This window comes from Sabethes cyaneus, chromosome 3 (assembly GCF_943734655.1).
Source record: "Sabethes cyaneus chromosome 3, idSabCyanKW18_F2, whole genome shotgun sequence".
Taxonomy (NCBI): domain Eukaryota; kingdom Metazoa; phylum Arthropoda; class Insecta; order Diptera; family Culicidae; genus Sabethes; species Sabethes cyaneus.
The window spans coordinates 121,100,907-121,117,435 of NC_071355.1; the positions used below are offsets into that span (position 1 = coordinate 121,100,907).

Sequence of the window (16,529 nt, forward strand, 5' to 3'; positions counted from 1 at the left end):
TAGGTGAACATTCGCTCGTACTCAGAATGTTACTTTTAGATGCCAGAGAAGAAAGAGGACGTTCCGAGATTTTTAATATAGGTTATATTTTAATATCCTGCGATAATATAAAATGTTCAGATGCCAGTAGCGTACAATTTTGTTTGTCACTTACGTTTAGTCGATCCTCTCGAGGTATTTCCTTCCCTGACTTCTATCTCTAAACAGAGCTGCTGAGGCTAAGAAAAAGGTATCCTTTCGTAAGTAAAACACGTTTTTAATTAGCACTGATATCTTTACCTTTTGTCTGACTCGTAGGTTATGACAATTTTAGGTTAACTAGACTTTAATATTTAATTTCAGTTTTCAATCTAGGGTAGAATATTTAATTAGTATTAAGTAGCTCTAAGATTTAACGACAATATCCATACTTCACTATAATTAAACTCCTTTCCATACAATTATTGCTAATTTAGTGTAGTATTTAGAAAAATTTAGTATAAAAGAAAAGCACTGCGTGTTCCACGAATGACACTCGATTCTGAGGATTCTTATTCTTATTTTAATAGCTTATCGCCGCTTATCATGACAGCATTTCGCCTCACACGCATTAAGCTTATCTAGATATCGAGGAGCGATCTAATCCCGAGGGGCTTTGACACTCCCCCCCGTATACCAACTCCAGGATTTGGTTTACGCATTTTCGCTTCCGATATCGAGGACTGCAATTTTAACGGCTGGACGTTCATAAACTCCTTTGGATGTTTGAATAGTAGCTCTGCGTACCTGGCCATCTTTCTGCACTACACCAATAACTTTACCTTTTGGCCAGCAGTTCCGTGGATGCTCAGGATCTGCAATTACAACTATGTCGCCTACTGCAATCGGGTTTACCTTTTTGAACCATTTTGATCGCCTTGTAATGTCAGGTAAATAACTGCGCAACCAGCGCTTCCAAAAAACGTTTGCCATGACCTGTGATACCTGCCATCCACGTCGCACCGCTTGCACATTGTCATCACAAGGTATTAAAGGCTTGGATCCATCCGACGAACCCAATAAAAAATGGTTGGGTGTGAGCGCAGGTTCCGACTCATTATCAACCGGTACCTCCGTCAATGGACGATTATTGAGTATGGCCTCAATCTGCGTCAATGCACTGCGTAACTCCTCGTCAGTTGGTCGTCTACATTTGAGAACTTCCGTAAGATTCCGTTTTACCGTTTGAATCAGCCTTTCCCAGCAGCCACCCATGTGTGGGGCTGCCGGTGGGTTGAATTGCCATGAAGTCGTAGCGGTGGTGAACTCTTTTGCCATTTCATTCTTGTCCAAAGCTCGTACAGCCTCACGCAACTCTTTGGAAGCGCCAATGAAATTTGTTCCTCTGTCACTATAAAAACAGATTGGGTGTCCACGTCTAGCAATAAAGTTGTTTACCGCCATAATACACGAACTAGTGCTAAGTGAGTTGGCAACCTCAATGTGAAGCGCCCGAATTGTAAGGCACGTCAGCAAGACGCCCCAACGTTTTTCAATTTTACGACCCACAATGACTTCGATGGGTCCAAAAAAATCTACACCCACATGAGAAAACGGACTGGTGAATGCTGCCAATCTGGCTTGCGGAAGTTCAGCCATTTCAGGTGGCGCCGGCTTCACATCACGATTTCGACACCATTGACACTTACACCTCATTTTAAGAAGAGTCCGTTTCAATCGTGGGATGCAAAATCTTCTGCGAACTTCATTAGCAACGGTTGCATAGTTTCGGTGATGATACCTTTCATGAAAGTCGGTTAGTACTAGATGTGTGACAGGATGATCATCGGGTAATATAATAGGGTACTTTTCATCTGGAAACAGGAACTTACATTTTGCGGCCCTACTATTCATTCGCAAAAGACCTTCTGGACCCAAGAAGGGGCTCAGCTTACGAATTTTACTAGATTTTGCAACTTGATTTATCCGTTCGCCCTTGTTGTTCGTACTTTGCAACACTCTAAGCTCTTCTCTATAAACCTCTTGCTGCGCCTGTCGGAAATGGTATTCCTGAGCCAAACGAAGCTCGTCACTCGTTGGTGGTCCGATTTGGCCTGGTAGCCCCTTTTTCTTTGCACAAACGTTGTTCACAAAACGCTGCACATACGCTGTAACCTCCACCAAATGTTTCCATCTCGAATAGTTACTCGCCAAAACAACTGGCTCCATATTCATACCGTGGAACAGTACATTTGTCCGGATTTCTTCGTCGGTTGTTTCTCGCAGAAAGTTGCGTTCTGGCCAGCTCTCTTTAGGTGTTTTCAAAAAGGATGGTCCCTGAAACCATCGATCTTCTATCTGCAACTCCACTTGTCCCTTTAGTTTTGTTCCGTCGTCAGCGACGTTCCACTCGGATTTGACCCAATGCCAATCATCGATTTCGGTGGTTTCTAATATTTCGCTTACCCTGGCGGCAACATATGGGCTGTAACGGCGATGGTCGGATCGCAGCCAGCAAAGAACATTGCGGGAATCGCTCCAATAATACCGTTGAGAAATATTGAGGGAAAGTGAATTAGATATATTGTTAGCTAATCTCGCCCCGATTACCGCCGCCTGGAGTTCCGAGCGCGGTGTAGAAAGGTACTTTAAGGGGACTACGCGAGTTTTTGCACTGACTAATGCGCACTCTACCAGCCCATCTTCCTCGACACGCAAAAATGCCACCGCTGCCATACCGTCATTCCCTGCATCAACAAACGTGTGTAGTTCGAACCGTGTGTGGTCTCCGATAGACAACGACCGACGATAACACCGGGGAATTCGAATGTTTTCCAGCTTCGGGAGCAGTTTTATCCAGGTTCTCCAACTTTCCAATTGCTTTCCTGTGATTTGCTCGTCCCATTTTAAACCGATACGCCAAACTTCCTGGAGGGTGACTTTCAAAAGCATTAGAAAATGCGAAATCAGGCCAAGTGGATCAAAAACCGTCATCAAGATCCGAAGCAGCTCTCGCTTGGTTGGAGCTCGTCGTCCATTAAACAACGCCGCGTCGAAACGATCATAGCAAATCTTGAACATGAAACAATCCGTCCTTGTGTTCCACCACATGCCCAAAATTTTCTCCGTCGCCATTTCCGCCATAAAATTCAAATTCTTCTCTTCAGCTGGATTTTCGCTCAATGCTTGCAAGACGGTCGGAGAATTCGAGGTCCAATTCCTGATCTCGAAGCCCCCTTGAGCGTGAATAAATTTAACTGCCTTTGCTAGCTCGATGGCTTCCTTTTCCGTTTCCGTACTAGCAAGCATGTCATCAACGTAATGCTTATTTTGTATGGCCGCGGCTGCTGCGGGATATTGTGTTTCGAATCTCTGGGCATTGTGATTTTTCACAAATTGCGCCGTGGTTGGCGAAGATCGTGCTCCGAAAATCATTACTTCAACGACGAAGGTGCTGGCTTCATCCTGGTCTGCTTTGTCCCGCCAAAGAAAAAGTTGATAGAATTGATCTTCGGGCCTGATTGCAATCTGCAAAAACATCTCGCGAATATCTCCACAGATAGCGATGCGATATTCTCGAAACTGATAAAGAACTGATATTAACGAACTCATTAAGTCCGGCCCAGTGAGTAACACAGTGTTGAGGCATACTCCATGTACAGAGGTGGCTGCATCCCACACAATTCTAATCTTTCCCGGCTTGTTAGGGTTTAGCACCGGGAAAGTAGGGAGATACCACATCTTTCCCTCTTTTCGGGCGAGTTCTTCTGGCATTACCTTTCGTATGTAACCCTTCGCTTGGTAGTCTGCCAGTTTTTCATTGAAAGCTCGATTTAGCTCGGCATCTTTTGCCAAACGTCTCTGAAGACAATTTAATCTTTGAAGGGCCATCGACCGACTATCTGGCAGATGAATATTGTCGAATCGCCAGAGAAGACCAGTTTCATACTTGTCACCAATAACCTGTGTACGCGATTTCAGCAGTGATATTGCCCTCTCATCATCTTTCGACATCAATGAACTCACCGGTGTCGTAATTCCCAAGCTATCTAGACCAAAGTACTGCTTGACCTCGTGGTGAAGTCGGTCGTCATTCTGCGGGTTGCATGTACAAATGTGATACGTATACTTCCCGTCGACCGACGAGTCCTGGGACGAACAGCCTCCAAAGATCGTCCATCCCAAATGAGTTTTCGCTGCAATGGGTTCACCCTCCTTGCCTTCACGGCAACGGCGAACTAAAGAAACATTGGCATGCTTCAATCCTATTAGGATTCTAGGTCTTACAAGATTATATGATTCGACTGGAACGCCTTTTAGATGCTTGTATTGCTTTCTCAGCTCATCGATGTTCAGGCTCTGTTGTGGCAATTCAAGCGCATTGACGGTACGCACACCGCTCAACTCAAATCTCTTGCCCACCAGTCCTGATATTCCGACGTTAACCTTTTTAGATTTCTCTTCAAATCGATGGGTTCCACCTGTCCATTTTAAACAAAGTGGTTTCGATTCGCCTGGCAACTCCAAGTCGCAAGCAATTTGCTCATCTAGTAATGTCAATTCCGACCCGTCGTCCAAAAAAGCGTAGCAATTCACGTGCTTGTTGGGCCCAAACAATGTGACCGGCAAATAGCGGAACAATTCTAAGGCTGTCTCCATCTGGTGAGTATTAACACTACGCTCCTCGTTCGACCTCGTTTGACTCCTACTTGCGTATACCTCACTTGGAACTGCGAGATTCTTATGTAAGAGAGAATTGTGCTTGAACGTACACCCGTCAACGCCACAAGCTTTACTATTACAGTTTCCTCCGTGCTGTCGTAGACACCTGCGGCATATTCTAAATTCACGAACTGCAGCCCATCTGGCTTCATACGAGAGACCAAGAAAACGCTTACATTTGGCGGCACTTGAACAGCTTCCTTTGCAAATCTGACAACATTTGACCGTCATCGCACTGAATTTTTCACTAAACTGATTAGTATTGCCTGTTCGATCGTGTGCAGTTTGCTGTCCCAATGATTCTGCATGAGTGTTGATGAAAGCTTTACCTTGTCGCCTTCCGCGTGTGTCTTGCCCATAGCAGTGCGGTTTGCGAGGATCAGCAACAATGCTTGCGTCTTCCGCAATAGAATATATCCAATCCGAAAATGCAACGAGATTAGATTTTTTCAGTGTCTTACTATGCCTGGCCCAATCTAACTTTATCGCAGGAGGAAGTTTGCTAATAAGGTCCTGCATTAGCGTTACATCACGCATATACTCTTTACGCCCACAAGCATCAATGGTAGAACGTAAATTCTGTACAGCGAGAGCGTAATCTACCAGCCGTTCAATCGAGTCTGATCTAACTGGTGCCATATTCAGGATTTTTTCCCGCAACGTACTGATGATCATATGAGGCTGGCCGAATCGGAGCTTCAACACACTTATTGCTTTTGCCACTGTTGACGGATGCATTAGAAAGCTCCGCACTGTTGTAAAAGCTTCATCCTTCAGACAGTTACGGAGACGAATCATATTTTCCTCGTCTCGATAGCCGCACATCGTCGTCGTACTCTCGTAAGTCGATATGAACATTGGCCATTCGTCGGGATTACCTCCGAATCTGGGAAGATCGCACGATACTACCTGCCGTGCAGCTATCTGCTCTCGGCTCAGAGTGACATTCATTCGAGAGTGTTGCTTCTCTCGCCGCGATTGTAATTTAACGGGAGTTGATTGCCGCTTTGGGATAAAGGGTTCATCCTGATCGTCACCGCTGTCTGTGTCGTCGTCGCTTTGCTCACCTTCGGATTCGGAATACTCGTCAGAGTCGCTGTCGCTTTCAAGGTGCGCATCAGGTCCGGCAGCTTCATCAGTGTTGGCTATTTCTTCCATCAGTTCGAACTTTTTGACCAACAATTCCCGTTTTCGTTTCATCTCTTCAAGCATCAGTTTCTCTTCAGCATGCACTTTCTGCAACTGCATTTTCAAAGCTTGCGATCTGCTCAGAGAGTCTGACCCCACAGATTTGGATTTGGTTGATTTATTCACCTTCTCGTTTCCCGCCAATTTTTCATCGGTGCTGTTTTGTGATTTCTCCCGTTCAACTTGCTGATTTTGCTGGTGGTCCTTGGAGGTCGAATTCTTCACCATCTTTTTTGGTTTTACAGTCTTCGATTTCTTCGCACCTGCTATTGATGAATTTATCTTCTTCACTGCGCTTCTGGCGTTTTTCCGAGACGGTTTCTTTTTCTGGTGATTTGTTTCCGCGGTTTCGCATTTCGTACAAATCCAGTCGTAGAACTCAATGTCTTCAGTTACGTTAGCACATTCGAAATGATACCAATTCTTACAATAGTCGCATTGGACCATCCGGCTATTGTCGGCGTTTTGACATAAATCACAACTTTGCTCCTCCATGAGAGCGAGCTTTCGAGATTTTTTCGGTGATTTGGGAACGTTAACTACAGCAGATTTCGCTGCACCAGCGGCAGTTTTGCTAGATGTAGGAGTAATAGATTCGGTCGGCTCGGACATCGTCTCCAAGTAAACGATATTAAAAGATGTTACTTTTAGATGCCAGAGAAGAAAGAGGACGTTCCGAGATTTTTAATATAGGTTATATTTTAATATCCTGCGATAATAGAAAATGTTCAGATGCCAGTAGCGTACAATTTTGTTTGTCACTTACGTTTAGTCGATCCTCTCGAGGTATTTCCTTCCCTGACTTCTATCTCTAAACAGAGCTGCTGAGGCTAAGAAAAAGGTATCCTTTCGTAAGTAAAACACGTTTTTAATTAGCACTGATATCTTTACCTTTTGTCTGACTCGTAGGTTATGACAATTTTAGGTTAACTAGACTTTAATATTTAATTTCAGTTTTCAATCTAGGGTAGAATATTTAATTAGTATTAAGTAGCTCTAAGATTTAACGACAATATCCATACTTCACTATAATTAAACTCCTTTCCATACAATTATTGCTAATTTAGTGTAGTATTTAGAAAAATTTAGTATAAAAGAAAAGCACTGCGTGTTCCACGAATGACACTCGATTCTGAGGATTCTTATTCTTATTTTAATAGCTTATCGCCGCTTATCATGACAGCATTTCGCCTCACACGCATTAAGCTTATCTAGATATCGAGGAGCGATCTAATCCCGAGGGGCTTTGACACAGAATTTTCCCAGAACCCGGCAGTTCTGGGAAAAGCGAGAGTTTTCCTCAGAACTAGCGATATATGCACGACTTAGGTCACTTATACGTAGATTGCTCCGGTTTAAGGAATTTACCAAACATGAAATTTTCCTGAATGTTGGCCCACTAGTAGGTGAACATTCGCTCGTACTCAGAATTTTCCCAGAACCCGGCAGTTCTGGGAAAAGCAAGAGTTTTCCTCAGAACTAGCGATATATGCACGACTTAGGTCACTTGTACGTAGATTGCTCCGGTTTAAGGAATTTACCAAACATGAAATTTTCCTGAATGTTGGCCCACTAGTAGGTGAACATTCGCTCGTACTCAGAATTTTCCCAGAACCCGGCAGTTCTGGGAAAAGCGAGAGTTTTCCTCAGAACTAGCGATATATGCACGACTTAGGTCACTTGTACGTAGATTGCTCCGGTTTAAGGAATTTACCAAACATGAAATTTTCCTGAATGTTGGCCCACTAGTAGGTGAACATTCGCTCGTACTCAGAATTTTCCCAGAACCCGGCAAATCTGGGAAAAGCAAGAGTTTTCCTCAGAACTAGCGATATATGCACGACTTAGGTCACTTGTACGTAGATTTCTCCGGTTTAAGGAATTTACCAAACATGAAATTTTCCTGAATGTTAGCCCACTAGTAGGTGAACATTCGCTCGTACTCAGAATTTTCCCAGAACCCGGCAGTTCTGGGAAAAGCAAGAGTTTTCCTCAGAACTAGCGATATATGCACGACTTAGGTCACTTGTACGTAGATTGCTCCGGTGTAAGGAATTTACCAAACATGAAATTTTCCTGAATGTTGGCCCACTAGTAGGTGAACATTCGCTCGTACTCAGAATTTTCCCAGAACCCGGCAGTTCTGGGAAAAGCAAGAGTTTTCCTCAGAACTAGCGATACATGCATGACTTAGGTCACTTGTACGTAGATTGCTCCGGTTTAAGGAATTTACCAAACATGAAATTTTCCTGAATGTTAGCCCACTAGTAGGTGAACATTCGCTCGTACTCAGAATTTTCCCAGAACCCGGCAGTTCTGGGAAAAGCAAGAGTTTTCCTCAGAACTAGCGATATATGCACGACTTAGGTCACTTGTACGTAGATTGCTCCGGTTTAAGGAATTTACCAAACATGAAATTTTCCTGAATGTTGGCCCACTAGTAGGTGAACATTCGCTCGTACTCAGAATTTTCCCAGAACCCGGCAGTTCTGGGAAAAGCAAGAGTTTTCCTCAGAACTAGCGATATATGCACGACTTAGGTCACTTGTACGTAGATTGCTCCGGTTTAAGGAATTTACCAAACATGAAATTTTCCTGAATGTTGGCCCACTAGTAGGTGAACATTCGCTCGTACTCAGAATTTTCCCAGAACCCGGCAGTTCTGGGAAAAGCAAGAGTTTTCCGCAGAACTAGCGATATATGCACGACTTAGGTCACTTGTACGTAGATTGCTCCGGTTTAAGGAATTTACCAAACATGAAATTTTCCTGAATGTTAGCCCACTAGTAGGTGAACATTCGCTCGTACTCAGAATTTTCCCAGAACCCGGCAGTTCTGGGAAAAGCAAGAGTTTTCCTCAGAACTAGCGATACATGCATGACTTAGGTCACTTGTACGTAGATTGCTCCGGTTTAAGGAATTTACCAAAAATGAAATTTTCCTGAATGTTGGCCCACTAGTAGGTGAACATTCGCTCGTACTCAGAATTTTCCCAGAACCCGGCAGTTCTGGGAAAAGCGAGAGTTTACCACAGAACTAGCGATATATGCACGACTTAGGTCACTTATACGTAGATTGCTCCGGTTTAAGGAATTTACCAAACATGAAATTTTCCTGAATGTTGGCCCACTAGTAGGTGAACATTCACTCGTACTCAGAATTTCCCCAGAACCCGGCAGTTCTGGGAAAAGCAAGAGTTTTCCTCAGAACTAGCGATACATGCATGACTTAGGTCACTTGTATGTAGATTGCTCTGGTGTAACGAATTTACCAAACATGAAATTTTTCTGAATGTTAGCCCACTAGTAGGTGAACATTCGCTCGTACTCAGAATTTTCCCAGAACCCGGCAGTTCTGGGAAAAGCAAGAGTTTTCCTCAGAACTAGCGATATATGCACGACTTAGGTCACTTGTACGTAGATTGCACCGGTTTAAGGAATTTACCAAACATGAAATTTTCCTGAATGTTAGCCCACTAGTAGGTGAACATTCGCTCGTACTCAGAATTTTCCCAGAACCCGGCAGTTCTGGGAAAAGCGAGAGTTTTCCTCAGAACTAGCGATACATGCACGACTTAGGTCACTTGTACGTAGATTGCTCCGGTTTAAGGAATTTACCAAACATGAAATTTTCCTGAATGTTAGCCCACTAGTAGGTGAACATTCGCTCGTACTCAGAATTTTCCCAGAACCCGGCAGTTCTGGGAAAAGCGAGAGTTTTCCTCAGAACTAGCGATATATGCACGACTTAGGTCACTTATACGTAGATTGCTCCGGTTTAAGGAATTTACCAAACATGAAATTTTCCTGAATGTTGGCCCACTAGTAGGTGAACATTCGCTCGTACTCAGAATTTTCCCAGAACCCGGCAGTTCTGGGAAAAGCAAGAGTTTTCCTCAGAACTAGCGATATATGCACGACTTAGGTCACTTGTACGTAGATTGCTCCGGTTTAAGGAATTTACCAAACATGAAATTTTCCTGAATGTTGGCCCACTAGTAGGTGAACATTCGCTCGTACTCAGAATTTTCCCAGAACCCGGCAGTTCTGGGAAAAGCGAGAGTTTTCCTCAGAACTAGCGATATATGCACGACTTAGGTCACTTGTACGTAGATTGCTCCGGTTTAAGGAATTTACCAAACATGAAATTTTCCTGAATGTTGGCCCACTAGTAGGTGAACATTCGCTCGTACTCAGAATTTTCCCAGAACCCGGCAGTTCTGGGAAAAGCAAGAGTTTTCCTCAGAACTAGCGATATATGCACGACTTAGGTCACTTGTACGTAGATTGCTCCGGTGTAAGGAATTTACCAAACATGAAATTTTCCTGAATGTTGGCCCACTAGTAGGTGAACATGCGCTCGTACTCAGAATTTTCCCAGAACCCGGCAGTTCTGGGAAAAGCAAGAGTTTTCCTCAGAACTAGCGATACATGCACGATTTAGGTCACTTGTACGTAGATTGCTCCGGTTTAAGGAATTTACCAAACATGAAATTTTCCTGAATGTTAGCCCACTAGTAGGTGAACATTCGCTCGTACTCAGAATTTTCCCAGAACCCGGCAGTTCTGGGAAAAGCAAGAGTTTTCCTCAGAACTAGCGATATATGCACGACTTAGGTCACTTGTACGTAGATTGCTCCGGTTTAAGGAATTTACCAAACATGAAATTTTCCTGAATGTTGGCCCACTAGTAGGTGAACATTCGCTCGTACTCAGAATTTTCCCAGAACCCGGCAGTTCTGGGAAAAGCAAGAGTTTTCCTCAGAACTAGCGATATATGCACGACTTAGGTCACTTGTACGTAGATTGCTCCGGTTTAAGGAATTTACCAAACATGAAATTTTCCTGAATGTTGGCCCACTAGTAGGTGAACATTCGCTCGTACTCAGAATTTTCCCAGAACCCGGCAGTTCTGGGAAAAGCGAGAGTTTACCACAGAACTAGCGATATATGCACGACTTAGGTCACTTATACGTAGATTGCTCCGGTTTAAGGAATTTACCAAACATGAAATTTTCCTGAATGTTGGCCCACTAGTAGGTGAACATTCACTCGTACTCAGAATTTTCCCAGAACCCGGCAGTTCTGGGAAAAGCAAGAGTTTTCCTCAGAACTAGCGATACATGCATGACTTAGGTCACTTGTACGTAGATTGCTCCGGTGTAAGGAATTTATCAAACATGAAATTTTCCTGAATGTTAGCCCACTAGTAGGTGAACATTCGCTCGTACTCAGAATTTTCCCAGAACCCGGCAGTTCTGGGAAAAGCAAGAGTTTTCCTCAGAACTAGCGATATATGCACGACTTAGGTCACTTGTACGTAGATTGCACCAGTTTAAGGAATTTACCAAACATGAAATTTTCCTGAATATTAGCCCACTAGTAGGTGAACATTCGCTCGTACTCAGAATTTTCCCAGAACCCGGCAGTTCTGGGAAAAGCGAGAGTTTTCCTCAGAACTAGCGATTTATGCACGACTTAGGTCACTTGTACGTAGATTGCTCCGGTTTAAGGAATTTACCAAACATGAAATTTTCCTGAATGTTAGCCCACTAGTAGGTGAACATTCGCTCGTACTCAGAATTTCCCCAGAACCCGGCAGTTCTGGGAAAAGCAAGAGTTTTCCTCAGAACTAGCGATATATGCACGACTTAGGTCACTTGTACGTAGATTGCTCCGGTTTAAGGAATTTACCAAACATGAAATTTTCCTGAATGTTGGCCCACTAGTAAGTGAACATTCGCTCGTACTCAGAATTTTCCCAGAACCCGGCAGTTCTGGGAAAAGCAAGAGTTTTCCTCAGAACTAGCGATATATGCACGACTTAGGTTACTTGTACGTAGATTGCTCCGGTTTAAGGAATTTACCAAACATGAAATTTTCCTGAATGTTGGCCCACTAGTAGGTGAACATTCGCTCGTACTCAGAATTTTCCCAGAACCCGGCAGTTCTGGGAAAAGCAAGAGTTTTCCTCAGAACTAGCGATATATGCACGACTTAGGTCACTTGTACGTAGATTGCTCCGGTTTAAGGAATTTACCAAACATGAAATTTTCCTGAATGTTAGCCCACTAGTAGGTGAACATTCGCTCGTACTCAGAATTTTCCCAGAACCCGGCAGTTCTGGGAAAAGCAAGAGTTTTCCTCAGAACTAGCGATATATGCACGACTTAGGTCACTTGTACGTAGATTGCACCAGTTTAAGGAATTTACCAAACATGAAATTTTCCTGAATATTAGCCCACTAGTAGGTGAACATTCGCTCGTACTCAGAATTTTCCCAGAACCCGGCAGTTCTGGGAAAAGCGAGAGTTTTCCTCAGAACTAGCGATTTATGCACGACTTAGGTCACTTGTACGTAGATTGCTCCGGTTTAAGGAATTTACCAAACATGAAATTTTCCTGAATGTTAGCCCACTAGTAGGTGAACATTCGCTCGTACTCAGAATTTCCCCAGAACCCGGCAGTTCTGGGAAAAGCAAGAGTTTTCCTCAGAACTAGCGATATATGCACGACTTAGGTCACTTGTACGTAGATTGCTCCGGTTTAAGGAATTTACCAAACATGAAATTTTCCTGAATGTTGGCCCACTAGTAAGTGAACATTCGCTCGTACTCAGAATTTTCCCAGAACCCGGCAGTTCTGGGAAAAGCAAGAGTTTTCCTCAGAACTAGCGATATATGCACGACTTAGGTTACTTGTACGTAGATTGCTCCGGTTTAAGGAATTTACCAAACATGAAATTTTCCTGAATGTTGGCCCACTAGTAGGTGAACATTCGCTCGTACTCAGAATTTTCCCAGAACCCGGCAGTTCTGGGAAAAGCAAGAGTTTTCCTCAGAACTAGCGATATATGCACGACTTAGGTCACTTGTACGTAGATTGCTCCGGTTTAAGGAATTTACCAAACATGAAATTTTCCTGAATGTTAGCCCACTAGTAGGTGAACATTCGCTCGTACTCAGAATTTTCCCAGAACCCGGCAGTTCTGGGAAAAGCAAGAGTTTTCCTCAGAACTAGCGATATATGCACGACTTAGGTCACTTGTACGTAGATTGCTCCGGTTTAAGGAATTTACCAAACATGAAATTTTCCTGAATGTTGGCCCACTAGTAGGTGAACATTCGCTCGTACACAGAATTTTCCCAGAACCCGGCAGTTCTGGGAAAAGCAAGAGTTTTCCTCAGAACTAGCGATATATGCACGACTTAGGTCACTTGTACGTAGATTGCTCCGGTTTAAGGAATTTACCAAACATGAAATTTTCCTGAATGTTGGCACACTAGTAGGTGAACATTCGCTCGTACTCAGAATTTTCCCAGAACCCGGCAGTTCTGGGAAAAGCAAGAGTTTTCCTCAGAACTAGCGATATATGCACGACTTAGGTCACTTGTACGTAGATTGCTCCGGTTTAAGGAATTTACCAAACATGAAATATGTTAGCCCACTAGTAGGTGAACATTGGCTCGTACTCAGAATTTTCCCAGAACCCGGCAGTTCTGGGAAAAGCAAGAGTTTTCCTCAGAACTAGCGATATATGCACGACTTAGGTCACTTGTACGTAGATTGCTCCGGTTTAAGGAATTTACCAAACATGAAATTTTCCTGAATGTTGGCCCACTAGTAGGTGAACATTCGCTCGTACTCAGAATTTTCCCAGAACCCGGCAGTTCTGGGAAAAGCAAGAGTTTTCCTCAGAACTAGCGATACATGCACGACTTAGGTCACTTGTACGTAGATTGCTCCGGTGTAAGGAATTTACCAAACATGAAATTTTCCTGAATGTTAGCCCACTAGTAGGTGAACATTCGCTCGTATTCAGAATTTTCCCAGAACCCGGCAGTTCTGGGAAAAGCAAGAGTTTTCCTCAGAACTAGCGATATATGCACGACTTAGGTCACTTGTACGTAGATTGCTCCGGTTTAAGGAATTTACCAAACATGAAATTTTCCTGAATGTTGGCCCACTAGTAGGTGAACATTCGCTCGTACTCAGAATTTTCCCAGAACCCGGCAGTTCTGGGAAAAGCAAGAGTTTTCCTCAGAACTAGCGATATATGCACGACTTAGGTCACTTGTACGTAGATTGCTCCGGTTTAAGGAATTTACCAAACATGAAATTTTCCTGAATGTTAGCCCACTAGTAGGTGAACATTCGCTCGTACTCAGAATTTTCCCAGAACCCGGCAGTTCTGGGAAAAGCGAGAGTTTTCCTCAGAACTAGCGATATATGCACGACTTAGGTCACTTATACGTAGATTGCTCCGGTTTAAGGAATTTACCAAACATGAAATTTTCCTGAATGTTGGCCCACTAGTAGGTGAACATTCGCTCGTACTCAGAATTTTCCCAGAACCCGGCAGTTCTGGGAAAAGCAAGAGTTTTCCTCAGAACTAGCGATATATGCACGACTTAGGTCACTTGTACGTAGATTGCTCCGGTTGAAGGAATTTACCAAACATGAAATTTTCCTGAATGTTAGCCCACTAGTAGGTGAACATTCGCTCGTACTCAGAATTTTCCCAGAACCCGGCAGTTCTGGGAAAAGCAAGAGTTTTCCTCAGAACTAGCGATATATGCACGACTTAGGTCACTTGTACGTAGATTGCTCCGGTTTAAGGAATTTACCAAACATGAAATATGTTAGCCCACTAGTAGGTGAACATTGGCTCGTACTCAGAATTTTCCCAGAACCCGGCAGTTCTGGGAAAAGCAAGAGTTTTCCTCAGAACTAGCGATATATGCACGACTTAGGTCACTTGTACGTAGATTGCTCCGGTTTAAGGAATTTACCAAACATGAAATTTTCCTGAATGTTGGCCCACTAGTAGGTGAACATTCGCTCGTACTCAGAATTTTCCCAGAACCCGGCAGTTCTGGGAAAAGCAAGAGTTTTCCTCAGAACTAGCGATACATGCACGACTTAGGTCACTTGTACGTAGATTGCTCCGGTGTAAGGAATTTACCAAACATGAAATTTTCCTGAATGTTAGCCCACTAGTAGGTGAACATTCGCTCGTATTCAGAATTTTCCCAGAACCCGGCAGTTCTGGGAAAAGCAAGAGTTTTCCTCAGAACTAGCGATATATGCACGACTTAGGTCACTTGTACGTAGATTGCTCCGGTTTAAGGAATTTACCAAACATGAAATTTTCCTGAATGTTGGCCCACTAGTAGGTGAACATTCGCTCGTACTCAGAATTTTCCCAGAACCCGGCAGTTCTGGGAAAAGCAAGAGTTTTCCTCAGAACTAGCGATATATGCACGACTTAGGTCACTTGTACGTAGATTGCTCCGGTTTAAGGAATTTACCAAACATGAAATTTTCCTGAATGTTGGCCCACTAGTAGGTGAACATTCGCTCGTACTCAGAATTTTCCCAGAACCCGGCAGTTCTGGGAAAAGCAAGAGTTTTCCTCAGAACTAGCGATACATGCATGACTTAGGTCACTTGTACGTAGATTGCTCCGGTTTAAGGAATTTACCAAACATGAAATTTTCCTGAATGTTGGCCCACTAGTAGGTGAACATTCGCTCGTACTCAGAATTTTCCCAGAACCCGGCAGTTCTGGGAAAAGCGAGAGTTTACCACAGAACTAGCGATATATGCACGACTTAGGTCACTTATACGTAGATTGCTCCGGTTTAAGGAATTTACCAAACATGAAATTTTCCTGAATGTTGGCCCACTAGTAGGTGAACATTCACTCGTACTCAGAATTTCCCCAGAACCCGGCAGTTCTGGGAAAAGCAAGAGTTTTCCTCAGAACTAGCGATACATGCATGACTTAGGTCACTTGTATGTAGATTGCTCTGGTGTAACGAATTTACCAAACATGAAATTTTCCTGAATGTTAGCCCACTAGTAGGTGAACATTCGCTCGTACTCAGAATTTTCCCAGAACCCGGCAGTTCTGGGAAAAGCAAGAGTTTTCCTCAGAACTAGCGATATATGCACGACTTAGGTCACTTGTACGTAGATTGCTCCGGTTTAAGGAATTTACCAAACATGAAATTTTCCTGAATGTTAGCCCACTAGTAGGTGAACATTCGCTCGTACTCAGAATTTTCCCAGAACCCGGCAGTTCTGGGAAAAGCGAGAGTTTTCCTCAGAACTAGCGATTTATGCACGACTTAGGTCACTTGTACGTAGATTGCTCCGGTTTAAGGAATTTACCAAACATGAAATTTTCCTGAATGTTAGCCCACTAGTAGGTGAACATTCGCTCGTACTCAGAATTTCCCCAGAACCCGGCAGTTCTGGGAAAAGCAAGAGTTTTCCTCAGAACTAGCGATATATGCACGACTTAGGTCACTTGTACGTAGATTGCTCCGGTTTAAGGAATTTACCAAACATGAAATTTTCCTGAATGTTGGCCCACTAGTAAGTGAACATTCGCTCGTACTCAGAATTTTCCCAGAACCCGGCAGTTCTGGGAAAAGCAAGAGTTTTCCTCAGAACTAGCGATATATGCACGACTTAGGTTACTTGTACGTAGATTGCTCCGGTTTAAGGAATTTACCAAACATGAAATTTTCCTGAATGTTGGCCCACTAGTAGGTGAACATTCGCTCGTACTCAGAATTTTCCCAGAACCCGGCAGTTCTGGGAAAACCAAGAGTTTTCCTCAGAACTAGCGATATATGCACGACTTAGGTCACT

The 16,529-nt window shown here is 43.5% G+C and overlaps 1 protein-coding gene across 1 annotated transcript; it reads right to left on the reverse strand.

Annotated features, from left to right (window-relative positions):
- Positions 1–672: 672 nt before the first annotated feature.
- Positions 673–6,480, reverse strand: LOC128740084 (uncharacterized). Its single transcript, XM_053835596.1, has one exon. It carries the CDS (start codon positions 6,478–6,480, stop codon positions 673–675), a length of 5,808 nt encoding a protein of 1,935 aa, XP_053691571.1.
- Between the last annotated feature and the right edge of the window lie 10,049 nt (positions 6,481–16,529).